At 40.1% G+C, this 17,625-nt stretch overlaps 1 protein-coding gene across 1 annotated transcript in view; it reads right to left on the bottom strand.

Annotated features, from left to right (window-relative positions):
• LOC107114785 (slit homolog 3 protein-like) overlaps positions 1 to 17,625 on the bottom strand; it is a 291,107-nt gene that overhangs the window by 175,139 nt on the left and 98,343 nt on the right. Inside the window, exons 11-13 of the mRNA XM_015416378.1 lie at positions 14,761 to 14,904; positions 10,346 to 10,509; positions 7,556 to 7,688 (exon numbers count right to left, since the gene is read on the bottom strand). Coding sequence (XP_015271864.1) covers positions 7,556 to 7,688; positions 10,346 to 10,509; positions 14,761 to 14,904 — 441 coding nt within the window. The remainder of the gene's footprint in view (positions 1 to 7,555; positions 7,689 to 10,345; positions 10,510 to 14,760; positions 14,905 to 17,625) is intronic.

Below are 17,625 nucleotides of genomic sequence, written 5' to 3'. Positions count from 1 at the left end.
CTCAAATGAGTCTCACCACTGGAGGCTTTTACAAATCTCACACTATTTACAAAACAAACAATGTGGAGGTATGAAGACCTTTTAGATAATAAAAACAATTTAAAATCACAAGAGACTCTCCACTACCACGATACATATTTGAATTGGTAGGAAAGAGCACAACTTGATTCTAGATATGTTAAAGACAAATAAATTGATTTTTATGAAAAATGGATAGATTTAGATAAGATTTTATTATCTACTGATGAAAAGTTCATTAAAATTTTATTTGTTATTAATGGATTTAAAGATGCAAGATGAAGTGGTAAAGACCTCAATGATTAGATGGGCACAAAATATAGGACATAGTATTGAATTAGATCAATGGGCTAAGATATGGAAAACAAATATTAAATATACTAAAGCTGTATCATATAAAGAAAATGTATATAAAATGCTTTATAGATGGCATATGACACCAGAGATGTTAGCAAAATTTTATCCCAATATGTTAAATAACTGTTGGAAATGTAAACAAAGTACTGGTTCTTTCTTTCATATGTGGTGGTCTTGTTCAAAGAGCAAGAAATATTGGTAATGGATACATGAGATATTACAGAGAATGTTACAGATAATATTCCTTTTGTACCAGAATTGTTTTATTGAATGTAATACCAGAAGAGTTTAAAAGATCAGATGCGTACATGCTTGTACATGGTATAACAACCGCTAGAATATTGTATGCAAAATACTGGAAACAGGAAGAAATCCCATCAAAAGAAGAAATAATCTACAAATTAATGGAAACAGCAGAAATAGATAAATTAACTTTGCTACTGCAGGATAAAAAAGAAGAATTTTTTGAAGAAACCTGGTCGAGACTTTATAAATGGATTGAAAATTATGTGCAAGAAAACTCATAACCAGTAAAAAAATAAAAGAACATGTGTATACAAGTTTAAGAAGAGGTTAGGTGCATAAAAGTATTTCTTATATAGCGAATAGATAGAATATAGAGATAAGCTGTCCAAAGTGCTTTTTCTTCGGTTTTGTCTTGTGTGTTTTGTTTATGTGATATGTTTGTGGAAAATTAATAAAAATACTATTAAAAATATGCAGTCTATCACTAAAATCTGCCTCCACTCCTGAGGACTGGAAGGTAGCTAATGTAACCCCCATCTTTAAAAATGGTTTCAGAGGAGATGCAGGAAATTACAGGCAGTCAGTCTTACATCTATACTGGGTAAGTTGGTGGAATCCATTATTAAAGATAAAATTAGCAGGCACATTGATGAACAAAAGCTATTGAGGAAGAATCAGCGTGGATTCTGTAGAGGAAGATTTTGTCTCACTAACCTTTTAGAGTTCTTTCAGGGGATGAACAAACACTAAGGCCAGAGAAGCTGGCGGCGGTGGGGGGGGGGCTCTTCCACTGCCTCAACCAAATGCCCGGCAGAAGAGCTCTGTCTTGCAGGCCCTGTGGAACTGCAATAGGTCCCACAGGGCCCTGATCTCACACGGGAGCTCATTCCACCAGGCAGGGGCCAGGGCTAAAAAATATATGATTACTTATAAAATCAGGTTCCTGGACAGCACCAGCTTGAATGGTGAGGCAAAAAAAGTTCCCAACTCTACCACTCTGCACTGCTAAATGAGAAGCAGGCGGCACCCTTACCAGTCAGTGACAGAAGCTAAGAACAAAGCACCATGCAAACACACAACTTCAGAGAGGTGAATCGAACCCAATGCCTGTGTGGGGTGATGATGATGTCACTTGCTGGTGTCTTCATGTTGCTTAGGCTTGCCAATCTCCAGGTGGCACTTGGAGCTCCCCCGCTATTACAGCTGATCTCCAGATGACAGAAATCAGTCCCCCTGGAGAAAATAGCTCCTTTAGAAGGTGGTCTCTATGATATTATGCCCTGCTGAGCTCCCTCGCCTCCCCAAACCCCACCTTCCCCAGGCTCCACCCCCAAAATCTCCAGGTAATTCCCACCCCAGAGCTGGCAACCCTAATGCTGCTGCAGCTGTAACTCCATCGGCTCTGTCGCCATCTCTTGTCACCTGTTGGTAAGGGTGCCACCTTCCTCCTCGCCTTTTTCAGCGCACAGTGGTAGAGACTGGGATATTCCCTGCAGCACCTCATGAGCTACTGGATACAAAGTTTCTACATATGAATTTAGGAAGAAAAATGTGTTGTACCTTCTACACAGCCTTGCAGCATACATTTTAAGTTCACTACCATTGGAAAAAAAATTTAAATATTACTTCAGCACTTGTTTATAGTGAAACCCTACCTGCTGTGGAATGAGATTTTCCATCTGTCTGTGTATCCATTTCAGTGTAATGTTATTTAGGACCTGTTGCAGCACAAGATTTCCTGCTGTATGGATATTTTGGAACTTTATATACTGCTCTAATTTACTAGGTTTTGTTAGATGTATGGCAGGTTTTTTTTATTAAAATGAAATGTATGAACACACATGATTTCATTTTAATAAAAAGCATTTCAGCTGAACATGTTTGTCACACAGCGGATGCAATTTCCCCTTGGCAAATGGAAGTTTATAAATGTAAGACTCCACAGCATTCATTAAAGTGCTACTAAATAAATCCTCCCCTTCGTTATTAGGAGGATGTCAGAGTGCCAGATCAGGCCAGTCAGAAAGAAAGACTCATGGGATGTCTAGGAAAACCTCTCAACCTTGCTTCAGATATCAGCAAAAGCACGCTAAGCACACACCAGTAGTTTCTGCTCTAAAGTTTAAAGAGGGGAGCACAGTGAGAATATTGTACACAGATCGCTGCTTGAGAAAGCAGATGGCAATTCTAAATACCATTTGCAGCATGACTCGTGGACATGGTCAGCCATTTTCCCTTTTGTGACAGGTGCTGGTAAAGCTCCTTGCAAGACCTGCTTTACTTTGAAGAGGCATACCTTTGGAGTCATACCTATCTTTTAAGAAATATGATAAATGGAATGCAAGTCCATTACTCTGAAGAGATATGCACGGAAAGCAAAGTTATAGAAGCTTTTTTGAATTTGTGCGTCTTCTTACTGAAAACAACAAAAAAGTTGCCTTTTGACTTCTTAAAAACAGGGATATGACTCCTGTGAGTTCTGTAAAAACAAATGCATGATGTAGCAATGAATTATCCAATACTTAAAGTATTCCTGAGTAAGATTGTATGTTGTAGCAGTTTCTTTAAAAAAATCCATCTGCTTCTATGGTATTATAAATGTGTGGTTTTCTTTTCCTGTCTCTAAGGAAGCCTTGCATTCTGATGCTCTGGACCTTAATGATTAAAAAAAGGGTTCCTTAACAGTGTCCAGAACACTAACCAGAGGCACTTTGTAGCAGTACTACGTGCCTGCAAGGGCATAGGACATCAACTTTATGTGAATTTTATTGTATTCTATTGTTTTATTGTATTTTAACTGTTGTACGTCGCCTTGAGCCAGTTTACCTGGCAAGGCGGGATATAAATTGAAAGTAATAAATAAATAAATAAACAAACTGTGATGTAGTGCTGAACTGCAGGTTACCGAATAGCACCAGTGGGATGATATAAAACCTCACACCAATTGGACACTAATAACATTTTTTTTGGTCAACAAATGGCTGCTGTGTTGAAACAGAGGAAATAAATGTTACCTGCATGTATGGTATATAGGAACAAAAGATATTGTCATCTTATAGTCCAATAGTGAAGCAAGCGAATCTTTAGATACTTAAATTTGGTGACTGTAACTATGAACAGGCAAGATGGATCTTTCTACAAACCTGAGGAGAACCCCAGGTTTGCAGACAAGTGTGAAATCTAAAAAAAAAACAACCTAAAACATTAGGAGCTTGAAAAATTCAAAAATGATAAAATGAGCACCTGTAGCTTTACGCAACAAATTCCCTCAGTGGCAGTTGCTAGGCAACAACAGCATTCCAGGCTGGGTTCGGTCAGTAAAAGGCAGGGGGAAGAGGTAGGATCCTTTCCAGGTCTGTTTTGGTCTTTGAGGGAGGACTCATTAGGGCGGGTCTGAGCTAGGGTTGCCAACTCCAGTTTGTGAAGTTCCTGGATATATTGTGGTGGTTTGGGGAGAAACGAGGCCTCAGCTGGATATAGTGCCATACAGTCCACCTTCCAAACCAGCCATTCACTCCAGGGGACAGTGTAATTCTGGGAGATCTCCAGGTCCCACCTTCAGATTGGCAACCCTAGGCCTGACAGCAACCTCTGTGTGACTTGATATTACCCAGCTTGCATGACTCAGCTAGGCGTGGCTGCTTGTTACTGTTCAACAGCAGCCACCCTGTGAAAGTCAGTGCGGTGTAGTGGTTAGAGCTTCAGGTGCAGGTTCAGATTAGAGACCCAGGTTTGGATCCTCATCTTGCTATGGAAGCTCACTGGGTGATTATGGACCAGTCATATACTTTCAGCCTAACCTTTGTTACAGAGTTGCTGTGAGGATAAAAAGGAGGAGAGGAGAATAATGTGAGCTGCTTTGGATCCCATTGTGGAGAAAAATGGGGTATAAATGAAGTAAATGAATAATAAATATATCTGAAGACAGGAGGCAAATAAAAGTTAGGTTGGTGAATGTCTGAGGAAAGAGGCAGGTAAAGGGGAGAGGATATGGGGGTTGCCAGAAGGAGGGAAAGGGGAAATAGTGTGGGGAGGGGGATACAGGGGAAAGTGAGCTCCCCCACAAGTCCTTGGGAGTTCCCTACCATGCAAGTGGGCCTGGCCCAGAGGCTGGCACCAAACTAACAGGCCATAGTTTTCCTAGGCAGAGGCTGCTGGGACAGGGGAGTGGGACAGCTTAATACAGAGGGCTGTTGGGTGGGAAGGAGATAGGGACAACTGCTGTCCAGATGACAGTGTTCTCCTGGAGAAACGGCTGTTTTGGAGGGTGGATTCTATGGCATTATACCCTGCTGAGGTCACTTCCCTCCCAAAGCTCTACCCCCAAATTTCCCAAGAAAGGTCAGGGAAAACCTGGGAGGTGCACAAATGCACCACAATGGGGTAGGGAAGCAAGAAAACAATCCCCTTCCCTACAGCACAGAATCCAGAGCATATAAACTATAAGAAAATGTTTTCTGTCTTGGGCTTCAGTCAGAATAAGTGGACAAGAATTGGTGAAAGAGACAAGAGAGAGCTGTTCTAGATCAGCACAACCCTGCTTAAATAGAAGACGCAGAACTCTGAATGACTTACTATCTTCCTCATGAAGCCTAATATTGCAGCCTACTACAATGTTTATTGTGCCCGTCTACTTGCACTGCATCAACTGTCATATGACTGCTTCCTGCTTTTGACTTTGCACAGTTCCCTGACCACTAATATCACTTTTGTTTTAAGTATTTAGGAAATCTTTATGGACTCTGCCCACTCTTCTACTCATGGGCAAACTATGGTACACCACACTGCTTATAACACTCTATACTGCAGGAAGAAATATCAATATGAAAGGTTCCTAGTTCTGGCAACCTCATGAACTCAGCCTTCTACCAGTATAAATAGCAATGCATATCCTACTTATTTAAACCAGGGACTGAACCTGGGGTCTCCAGCATGCAGAATAATACTCTGTCACTGAGCCATATCATCCCTTCCTGCAAGTGATCAACAATGCAATCCTGAGCAGAATGACCCCCTTCTAAATCTATGAAGTTAATCTGTTTAAAAGGCTCTCGCCCTGGTTAAGATTATTCTACTAATCTCTAGATCCCAATGGTAACAGTTACACTGTTACACATATTCCCTAGGTATATAAATAGTACTGAAACATACACAGAACTAAGAAGACTCCTGAAAGTACAATGATGGAGAAAGCTAATGGTGGACGATCAGGGGGGTTTCTGTCCTTTCTGACTGCTCCATGAACAGTAGCTGGAGGCCACAATTAATCATGATGACTATTTGAGCATACATTCCAGAACATGTTACTGCTGTGTTCCCATCTACCATATAGCTTATCTAGACCAGTTGCCAAAAGAATTCCTATAGGAATGGGCAGAGTAGTCATTGCCTTGCATTCTCCTCCATCGCTTACTTTGCCCAAAAGAAAATGCAATACCTTACTGACAGCAGTTTCATTGCCTATGACATAGGCTACCAACATTGTGCTGGGTACCAACCTAGTTAACTAGCATGATCAGGCCCATAGCCTGAATATTTTTTTTGGGGGGGGGACATTTAATTTTTAAGGGGGCAGTTAAAGGTAGTTAAATTAATCTGAAGGCCTGTCTTTAAAGGGGGAGGCTCAGAGGGCATTTAATTCCACAGTGGGAAGGAGAGGGAAGCCTGAGAGCAAGCTGAGGTACTTCGGCAGCAGTGGGGTCTCTCCTCAAAAATAAGGTTTCTGGCATGGCTAATTGTGGGGCAGGGCTTTTAATTAGTGGGGCAGGCCCCCAAAATGCCCCACTATAGCTACAGGCCTGAGCACAATGTATATTCCCCTCCTCCTCCACCTGCATAGTGTATGGTGACTGAAGAAGGATGTCTTCAATCGAACTCCACTACTCTGAACGTGGGCACGTGGACAAACAGGAGTTTGTTCCTTCCCCACAAACTGGGATTTTAACCCATGGAATCAATCATTATGTACAAATACAGCACAGAACAATACAAATAGTATCTAGGTAAGAAGCAATATTAGATCCATACACCATTTCAGTGCTAGTTATACTGTGGGCTACAATTAATCTTGCTTACCATGAAGTCAACAATGTGTCACCATGTAATCCAAGCCACATTCACACAGACAAACCTGAAGTGAAAATCTTTACAGTTCTACTGCCAATTTCTTATGTCATTCAGCCTTCCTAATATTACAGTATTTTTCCATGGAAAACCACATATTCTAAATGCACAGCAAATTAGAAAAACTACCTTCGCCTCATGCAAATCCACTTCACAATTTAGCCTAATTATTTTTGTTATTTTAGCCATTTTGTGAGCTTCAGAGAAAAGAATCCAGTGTTGGTTTACGCTGATTTTCTTTCCTGTTTAAAAATGTCAACCAGTGGGGATAATTAACCCACAGATTATTATGTTGGGAATACATGTTCAATGGCTTATTCAACTAGTCCATTGTGATCATGCTTTCATCCTGCTGAAAAAAATTATATAGAATATTCAATATTGACTTATTAATTTTCTTTCCTCTACTCAGAACGAACAAAAAAGTACTAAAAGGCTGTTTGGCTGTTAAAATGACGTCATTTAAGTGGTCTTCCTGTAATACAGAGGTATAACAAAAAGGCTATATCCACTACTGTGAAAGGCAAAGACAAGCAGGGATGCGGGGAAGAGAAGAGACACACACAGTTCAAAGAGCATCTTTTACTAAGATCACTCCTCCAGCTGCTTTTGAACTTTGAAGATGCCGTGGTTGGGCAGTCCCTCTGTGTACACACTAGCCTTTGTGGACATATCAAGGGTAGCCACAGAGTCCAGACTTCATACCAGGGAATTCTTTAGAGAAGGTGCATCATATTTGATTGTTCTAAGCAATGTAACTGTCAGTGCTAACTTTCTACTTGTATATGGAGTTCTGTAAAAGATGGCTTACAGTTCAGTCACATCTTTAGGGACACCTTTAGGCAGGAACCGTAGCCCTTTGTTACTGCAACGAACCACAGAATCCACACAGGTACACTGGTCTGGACAACGGGGGAACAAATGACAGCTGCTTTCAACATTACCTGTGGAGGAGGAGAGAGGAAAAAGTATTCATCAGTTTAAATAGTGGTGAAGTGAGCCTGAGAAAGTTCAGCATTGTGGAAGTTATGATACTAAGTGGCAACTGAGGAAAATAAGTTTATGTGGAAGTTATTAGCCTGGGTGGCAAGTTGGGAAGTTAAGCTTTGTGGAAGTTACTGGCCCAAGTGGCAAGTGAGAAAATAAGCCTGTGTGGCTAGGTCTATTTAGAGAATCATTTTACTTAGGTAACTATATGAAACCATTACACTTATTAACCATAGAACCTGGTGTGTAATTCCATTTCATTGTCTGACAAAGTGTGCATGCAGACAAAAGCTCACACCTTGAATAAAACCTTTTTGTTCTTAAAGGTGCCATTGGACTCTAACTTTGAACCACAGAACCTGTTATGCTGTTTTACTTATAAATAAACTCTATTCATGTTTAAGAAAAACAACAGTTTATTTTAGAGCAAAGGATTCCCTTTTACCTCAGAGCCACCCCCATGTGCTGACCACTGTCATTCTACCACATACAACTAAGCCATCCTGTTCTTTGGATCCAACTAAGAATCCTAAGGTGAAAGCCTTTGGTAGCAGTGAAAATAAGGAAGGCATATCAGAACACTACAGAGAAATGCCTGTATAGAGGTTACACATAAAAGGGTCACACAGAAAAGAATGAAATGGTGCAGTCACCATTACTGATTTACAATTCGTTAAGTCCCTTCTCAACATATACATTGTTTTATAACAAACCAGGAAAAATCCACGTTTGCTCTGTCTCTTCCACTATCCCCATGCCAATAACAGCAGTGTAGCCAACCACAAGCACCAAATAAACACTTTGTGTGGTGCGTTTGTAGTGACTGCACTGTAGGAACAGATCTGTATGTACTTTGTGACATGCAAAAAAGGAGACCAAATGAAACTAAAAGGCAGAAATGTATGTTTCTATTCAACAACAGTAAAAACTTTAAGTGCAGTTTAGCTTTGCCATATAAATTTGCCATGCTGGACAGGCTCTGGTTAGGGCTAAATTAGGAGGTTAGAGAGATGGCCTGTGACAATTCTAATACTTTATATCATTACATTACTGAGCCTGATTCACACATGCATGATGATTTATTTGTGCTGATCACTGTACCCTTGATGACAAGCAGCTGAATGTGTGACCATTAAAAAGGCATGAATGGCAGTATAAAACAACATCATTCACACATGCAAGTTATCACTTGATGTAGCAGTTATCTAGTGATGAATATCCATGAGTGAATCACCTCTGAGCCAGCTTCCCTTCCTTTTTATTATTTTGGTTGAGGAAAAAACCTTGCAAGTATCCTTTGTTCCCTGGCATGGTGAATATTTATTGGTTAAAGAGCAGATATTTTAATATTAATATGGCACACTCCTTAATTTTTTTAATTATAAGGATTGTCATGTTTAATAAGCATCATGAGAATAAGGGAACAAGATGAACTGTGCATCAACAAGAGCTATGCACACATGCATTAAAATATCTAATAATTAGAGCAACTTGAGAACAAAAGGATTGTTAGAAAATTAAGCTTTGGAAGTTAATGCCATTAATACATGGAGTTCTCCCGACACTAGAATGTAACTTTATAAGGCATTAGAAAAAAACAAATACATGTCTGGAAAAATTGAAATGGGGTATGCTATAAACTGGACCAATAGAAAAATAAATGTTTCACCATCTCAATAAGGGTCTACTGAACATTGTAATGAAAGGTGATTGTTTCTGTCATAGATTAGGAGTCTCAAAATCTAGTGAAGCCAGCACACTATTTGGTTTTTTTCCCTATATGCTCAATTTTACTGCCTAGATATGAAGAGCTGTGAAAAATAAGAGAATATTGGTAATAGTTTCATAGTCAGCTGTCTTTTCTGCTGCCCTACTAGATGTAAGAACAAGGACATTACAAACAAGGAATGTGCTGCCCCGGCAGAGATTAGAATAGTAAAACATAGCAAGTTATACTGTACCTTTAAGTATATAAAGGATTCTGGGAAATGTAGTTTAGTAATCTTATGGTCAGCTGGTTAGGAGTAGCCTTTCTGATTGGTTTTATACAGCCTCTCTTTCCTTTGATACATTTACCTGGGAGAAACTGTTTATTGCCTTCATAAACAGTTTCTCCCAGGTAAATGTATTAAAGGAAAGAGAGGCTGTATAAAACCAATCAGAAAGGCTACTCCTAACCAGCTGACCACTTCTTAGTTAGCAGACGGGAGAGATTCAGCTCCTTTTACCGCATGAATCACTCAAAAGACTCAGGACTTTAAAGCTCCTAACATCTAATGGAAATGTGAGTAAAACTGAACATTTGGATGCTTGAGAGTTAAATAAAGTTGATTCCAAATGAGTGAAGACTGTGTGTTAAATACTTAGCCTTCTTAAGAGCCAGCTCAGGCTGCTGGGAACAGCATAAGGAAGATGCATATTAGTTAATTTAAAGATTTTGTTAATTTGGACACAAAGGATGGTTTTAAAGCTACTATTACCAAATAAAACAACATTCTGGATGCTGGGGCTAGTGACACTTCCCTGATGACTCACAACTTTCAGACCAGTTTAGTTATAACAAGTTGCCTTGATTTTAGTGAAATTTTTATACCTATTCTATCAACTTTCTTACCATCACATGTAAAGTCCTGTGTAGCCACATCCTGAATTGGAATCTCTTTCAAGAAAAATGGTTTCTGGCAACGTGGATTTCCACTGACAATCCTTCTCTTCCTTAGCCATTTCCCCAACCATGCCAAGTGGCAGTTGCAGTTAAATGGATTAGACAGCAAATTACTAGAAGGGAAATTAAGCCAAATGCATTGTCAATTATTATAGAAACAGAGGGATAGAATTTTAAAAAATAAAACACATTTGGACAACTAACTTCTGGTTACTGTCTTTTCAAAGGAGGTCCAATAGTTGCATACCCCCCACACACACACTAGAGACCTGAATGGGTCAGCCTGTCTTTGAGCTATGTTCTTAATACTGGAACCAGAGAAACCACAGGTTTCAAGAATGTAGCCAGCCAACCTGTGAAATGATCCACCATAGTGCTAGTCACTAAATAATAAAATTTAGCATTTTAGACCATTCAAATGGTCTCACATAATTTTTTTTGTTGTTAACCTTATAACAACCCTGTAAGGCAGTTATTGTTAATCTCTAATCATACATGAGGAGCTGAGAGCGTGACTTGCACTGGTATTATTTATTTATTTACAAAATTTATACCCTACCTTTCTGCTCTCACAAGGGCCAGCAAAGTAGCTTACAAATTAAAACATACATAATAAAACATTTAAAAATCATTTAAAAACAATCCTCCCACAAAAAACACATTATCAAAATAATTAAGAGCAGAGCTAAAACAAATACCAAACATAAAAACAACTAAAATATTGATCATTGAGGGAATGACAAAACACACAAAAAGTCTTCACCTGCTGGTGAGAATCAGCAACACAAGGGGACAGACAAATCTCTTTGGGGAAAGAGTTCCAGAGTCTTGGTGTCATAACTGACAAGGCCCTCACCTGGGTTGCCCCCTGCCTAATCTCAGAAGGCAGGCGCACCCAAAGCAGGGCCTCCAAAAATGACCGTAGTAGTTGGGTGGGTTCATAAGAGAGTAGGAGGTACTTCATGTATGTTGGTCCCAAACCATATAGGGGCTGCGGTCACACGCAACATTAGCCACACAAGAGATACGGAAGACAGGCGGAGTTTCCAGGCGCGATCTCACCAGCACATCTGGGGAGCGTAGCGCTTCTGTGGCACAACCGAGGCTTCCTCCCGAAACCGCGCAGCAAAAAACTAGTACCTCGGAGGTACTCGTTTCCGGAAACTGCGGGGCAAGGGCGGGCGTCTGATCGCATTTCCGGTGGCATCCGGCGCCCGCCCATGTCCCCTTGTGAAAAAGGTTTTTTCCCCCCCAAGTCCCCGTGGTTGCGCACATGCACCCAACGGAGCATGCGCATTCGTAGTGAACACAAAAAAAGAAAACTAGTTCGCCGCGCCGCGCACTTCTTCGTTGCGCGCAGGCATGTGTTGTGATCGACGCCTCTCTGTAACCACAGAAGCTCCACGGTACTTCCACAGAACCTCCACAGGAGGTATGATCGCTTTACTGCGTGTTAGTTTGCCCCAGGGCAAACAGCCACACTTCCCCCCCGCAGTTTCCTGCCCGTGTGACCGGGGCCAGGCTATGTTTTCATGATACAGATGAGATCTGAACTTCCTAATTCAGCCTCTTTGTAATTCTGCATTAATATCATAAGTAACGCAACACCCACCTAATATAAGAACCAACAAATAATGTCACGTACAGTCTCTGCCCAGCTGTTATAAACTAACAGGAATCCAAGCTAACAAATCATGGTAAGAACTATACAGACTGATGGCATATAAAAGTCATCCAAATAATTTTTGGCTTGCACACTTCCCCCCTCCCTGCTTTTTTAAAAAAAGAAGTACATTTGGCTGTGCACATCATATATCAAAAGCTTAACGGAAATGTGCCATCAAGTAAGGTTAAGAGCAGCAAGTAACAGACATTTAAAAAAGCCTCACAGGTGTAACTCCACTACCATAGTTCAAGCCCTGCAGTATGCAATACATTAATGCATAAAACTTCAGTGACATTTTTATTGCCACTAGTGGGAAGGAGGGATCAGCATACAGCCATGCTAAGATCCTGAGAATCTAATGGTTATGGGAAGACAAGATCGAATATATCAGAAAGGCTCAAAAGCTACAATCCAAAGAATAAGAGCCAAATGGGTACCCAGATTTTAAATCTCTGAGTTTTTAAGCTGATCTCATCCTTTCAAGGAGACGAGTAACAATTATGAACATTCTGAATTTGCAAAGCCTTGGAACTTTTATATTACAAACTAGTAGTATAGACAGCATTTTGTTTCTGCAAAAAGTGTTCTAATATCATCCTTGTGGTGCAGTGTTTAGTGTGTCAAACTAATTTGAAACCCAAGTTCAACTTCCCCTTTTGCCATGAAGCTAATTGGGTGACCTTGGACAGGTCACTCGCAGCTTCACCTACCTCACAGGGCTGGTGTTTAACTCAAAATGGGGAAGGTAAAATATACAGCACCTTGAGCTATTGGTAGGATAAAAATGCACTTTGATAACAGTTAAAAAGAGCCCAAGGCAATTCATAAAAACAGTCTGGTAATTCTGGCATGCATAAAGCAGCTTTTATACTGTCATCCACTGCTAACTGAAGCTGAAATATTTTATTCAGCTGAGTTCTATTCACACCAGTCAGTAATAAATCAATTGAAGTACTGGAGCTTTAACATGATTTTGGAATTCAGTTGAGTATAAATTCAACTTTAATGTCAGCAGCCAGGTTAGCAATGTAAATATCAATGAACTTGGATAAATCGCTGCTTTCCCCCCCACAAGCATTTGGTATCATACTGGATCATACCTCTGCAAAATTGTTATCATGCCTTACTTTGCTTCAATAAACAGGCCTGACACTGTGTATCAGCACACTGGAGATCAGATATACCTAAATGTCAAGCTGAAGCTGCTTCTACACCAAAATCAGGATGTACCTGTTGCCAGGACCATGGGGGCAATGATATTGAATGCATTGGCTAGTGAAAGAGCTTCACTGAGCAAGATTATTTCTGATGAGAAGCAAGTTAAGATCTTGAAAGGGACCATAAATTGGAGCATTATTAAGACAGGCCTTGACTCTGTCTATTAGAGAAAGGATTTCAAGCTCACAAACATAGGGGAAATGTTTGATAAGGGAGACGTTATTGATTGGGTAATCATAATTTTTCCACTTAATAAGAGACATAGCGCTATTCACATGGATGTAGGGCAGTAAGGCTTTCTGAAACGTGGTTGATTAATATTCTGTTTTATCATGTTTCCAATAAGAGGGGAAAACAAGTTAATTATTGAAATCAAGAATGGATGTCTACTCTAAACTAAAGCAGCACTTAGTGGAATCTTGGAGAAAGCTCCATGAACTTGGACAGAAACAAGTTAATTCTGTTTCAAATACCAAGTAAAGTCCAAGTTGACATTTGAAATGAATATTCCAACACTTTTATACAAGTGGCATAACAAGTATACATTAACACAATTGTATAGGGCTTTGTATGAGTCAGACAATAGGGATACTTAAAAGTTTAGAGTGGAGAAATTTAATCTGACAACCATAAAAAAGGGACTTAAACTCATGTGTGAAGTAAACATTCTGTTTTCTTGCTACTGCAAATTCTATTGATAGGGACACAGGCATTCAGATGTTGTTAATGATGATGGCACACTGAAAGCTACAATGAGCAGAGTAATTCTTAAACTACTGTAAGAGTCCCCCCCCCCATCCACATTCTATTGAAAATGGTTTGGATACGATCTCTAAGCCACAATTCTGTGGCTACATCATTGCAGCACCCGAGATTAGGTGCAAAGCTCTTGACACCATCATCAAAGCACCTGCTACACTGCAAGTTCATGGTGCACCTATATAAAGTGAAAGGAACAGAACACCAGAACATCAGCATAGGTGATGGCTGCTGTTCTATCGGTGGGATGATGAGACCAGAATCACACCCCAGTGCTGACAAGAGGATATCATTCAATTGACCTTACACAAGAACTGGGATCTTCCAATCTAGTTGTGAGAGCTTACTACAAGCATAGAAGTCCATTAAGATCTACAACACTGTAGTGGTTAACTTAAGAGCTTAAGCTGGAAATCAGTCTCTCATTCAACTATTACATCAGCATGTAGTGCTCAGAAGACCTTAGGCAGGTGGTCTTGGCCTCAGCCTTTATCTGTAATATGAGGATAACTCTTTGTACCTGGTGGCATTGTATAGCTCACTTGAAGTGGCATTGTACAGCTTACTTACTGATTCTATGAAGTACCTTCAAAAAATTACATGATAATAAAACTGTTTTGTTTATTTTTTTAAAAACCCATCACCAATATCATGGAATTACGTTTAAGTAGTTATTAGAAGCCAAATTCAACACTTAATGTGATGGAAAAAAGGTACTTACATGGTAGATAAAGAAACAAGTGTATTGAAGGCTCCAGGTGTGATAGTAGTAATGCGATTGTCATACAGAGAAAGTAACCTTACTGAGCTCAGTCCTGTGAATGTATCATTGTTGACACAACTGATCATATTGCTCCTGAGCATCCTGAAAGAATTCAAAACTAAAATGAGAGTTTATTAACTGAAAAAGGAAATGGGGAAGGAGAGAGGGGAATGTATGGGAGAAGCAATCAACAGGCTACCTCAGTGCTTCACAAATCTTTAGTAACAGTAGAACTACTATATTGATTTTAAACGTTTCATGGACATCAAAGCCCTACTCCAGTCCTCAATGGCACACATCCTTTTCAAGGGGCATGCAGCAGGCCAAGTATGTTCAATGGCAGCTTCCATCCTCTAGTGTTCTGCGTATGAATCAGTGAGACTCTTGGCTGCGGTCACACACGCCAGTTGGAGTGGAGTTGAAGCAAGGCTATCTCTTCCGGAGGAATTTGACACGCAGTTGCGAAATCACATAGCCCTTTCAAGCTGCAGGCTCAGCCCGTCACTGTGTGATCAGATACACCCACGGGTGAGTTGTTTTTTTCTTAGCCATTTGTTTCCCATGTGCTTAAATGAGGAATCACACCTCCGCACTGAGGGCTCCCTATGGAGTATGTGATGATATGCATACTGTGTGTGGGGGAAACGGCCCTGAGCTGGGATGGCATGATCAGACCATCCCAACGGCATGAGAGTGTGCTTGTGCAATCAGACAGGGGAAAGTCCGTCTGTAGCCCATCAGAACCCATTAGAGCCAGACTTTCCCCAGTGTCTTTTAACTCTGCTTCTGTGGCAGAGCAGCACGGGTTGCCAATGATTTTGGGACACTTCCCAGATGTTGCTGTCTGCGCCCTTTAGATCCGTCAGGCATTTGCAGCTATGTCAGATCTAAAGGTGCATGTGATCGCAGCCTCTTATCAGCTACACTTTTCAAGCTAGTTTAAGAAAAATGTTTTTACTGTCTTTACAAGGCCAGCTCTCATAAGGTAGACTGTAGTATATAGGGCCTGACCTAAGATCTAATCAACCTCACCCCTTGATCTGAAGGGACATTGCACTAGATACAATAAGGAAACATCCTTATTTGTTAATAACCTAGCTAGAGGTCCACTCAACAGGGGCTGGAGGAAGACCAGTTTTTAGGAGGGTTTTTATGCTTGCAAGGTTCAACCTTTTCCCCTCAGTAGTGGTTTCCGGTAGATACAGGGGTGTGCCATACAAGGATAGACTCTGTAACTGTAATCTTGGGGAACCTGATTCTATCACCCATATTCTCTTTCGCTGTCCTAAATATCTCGCTATGCGCAATGTTTTGATCCGCCCACTTCTCCCTGTGCAGAGAGATTTTCTGGATAGGGATTTAAATTTCTTTCTAGCAGACAAGAGTCCAGCAATAACACTATCTGTCGCTGAATTTTTGACTTATGTATGGAAGTCAAGAGTAGTACTTTGTAAATCTCGTAAACCGTGTTAGGATTGCTTTGTATTTTAAGATAATGGGAATATTGGTTGTCGTTGTTTTAACACTATCCCTTAAATTTTGCCTTTGTTCTGGTTATCTGTGTAATGCCAATAAAGGTGTCTGTTCTCTGTTCTCTCTCTCAATAACCTAGCTAGAGGTCCACTCAACAGGGGCTGGAGGAAGACTGGAAGAGCTCTCACAGCACCTCATAGAAATAAAAAAGACCAGTGTTACATAAAACTTGAACTTTGGTATTTAGCTTAAAAACCACCATTGGCTTTTACCAACTTTCTATCTCTATGGTGAAATTCTTTTCATTGTGACACAGAGTGAAAACCAGGTCAGTTTTACACCAGAAATGACTATGATTGATGACTGCATTTGGACCATATTTCCTTGGTGCCCCTTAGATCATTTAGAGACTGAGCTACTGGATCCCACAAACCATTCAGTTCATTCTCTGACCAGTGCTCTGGGGTGATACAGCTGCAAGAAGAAGCAACTCTGAGCTTCCATTCTTCAAAAGAGAGGGAAAACCATTGTGTCCCTCTCCCATGAGGTGGTAAGTCCCTACCCCCACTGACAGAAAAAAGAGGACCAAACTAGATGATATAGCATCCATGGGTACTGGAAGGTATCTTCTTAGAAAAATATATGTTTTAAAATAACACAAAATAGAATGACCATGACTGTGTATGAAATTGTCTTAATCCGTGCTGTCACAGGAGATATCCAATGAAGGGTCTTGCACTTGTGCAACTGTATTCTATACAACACATATAAGATCAACGGATGTCCTAGCTAAGGGAAGAATCTAATTTTTCCAGCATTAAGAATTTCTACGCACTTTGAATGCTAGAAAAATGTGACTGCAGTGCAACAGAAAGGAGTTTGTGGGAGAACATTCGCATCTAGAATAACAAATGAGTTCTTATCCAATATATTTATTGTACAAGTGATCACACTGCCAGATTTAATTTGTAACAGGTCTTAACAACAGGTTGGCCAATTTTTTGCTGAAGAATTGTATACTTGATCCAGAGCTCAAGAAACATCTCAAGTTTGTAGAAGAACTCTTTAAATATGCAGCACTAACAAGTATTCAATATTGTTAGAGAAATTGATCGTACCTGTTCCAATTAAATTTTTTATTAATTTCAACATCTTACAAATTATTTACAAGTTATTCTACAAGAGGAAGTGAATTTAACATTCTTTGGTAATAGTCTTCTACAAGTTGCCAATTCTATTCTGCTTCTACTTCATTTGTGAATTGTAATCTTTAATTAATCCAATAGAAATTGGCACGCCTAAATTAATATTTCTGCCTCTCAAAATTACTCCGGTACAAATGCACTTACA

The sequence above is a fragment of the Gekko japonicus genome, unplaced genomic scaffold, assembly GCF_001447785.1.
Source record: "Gekko japonicus isolate JY-2015 unplaced genomic scaffold, Gekko_japonicus_V1.1 scaffold1301, whole genome shotgun sequence".
In the NCBI taxonomy this organism is placed as follows: Eukaryota; Metazoa; Chordata; class Lepidosauria; order Squamata; family Gekkonidae; genus Gekko; species Gekko japonicus.
This window is presented reverse-complemented; position numbering and strand designations above follow the sequence as displayed.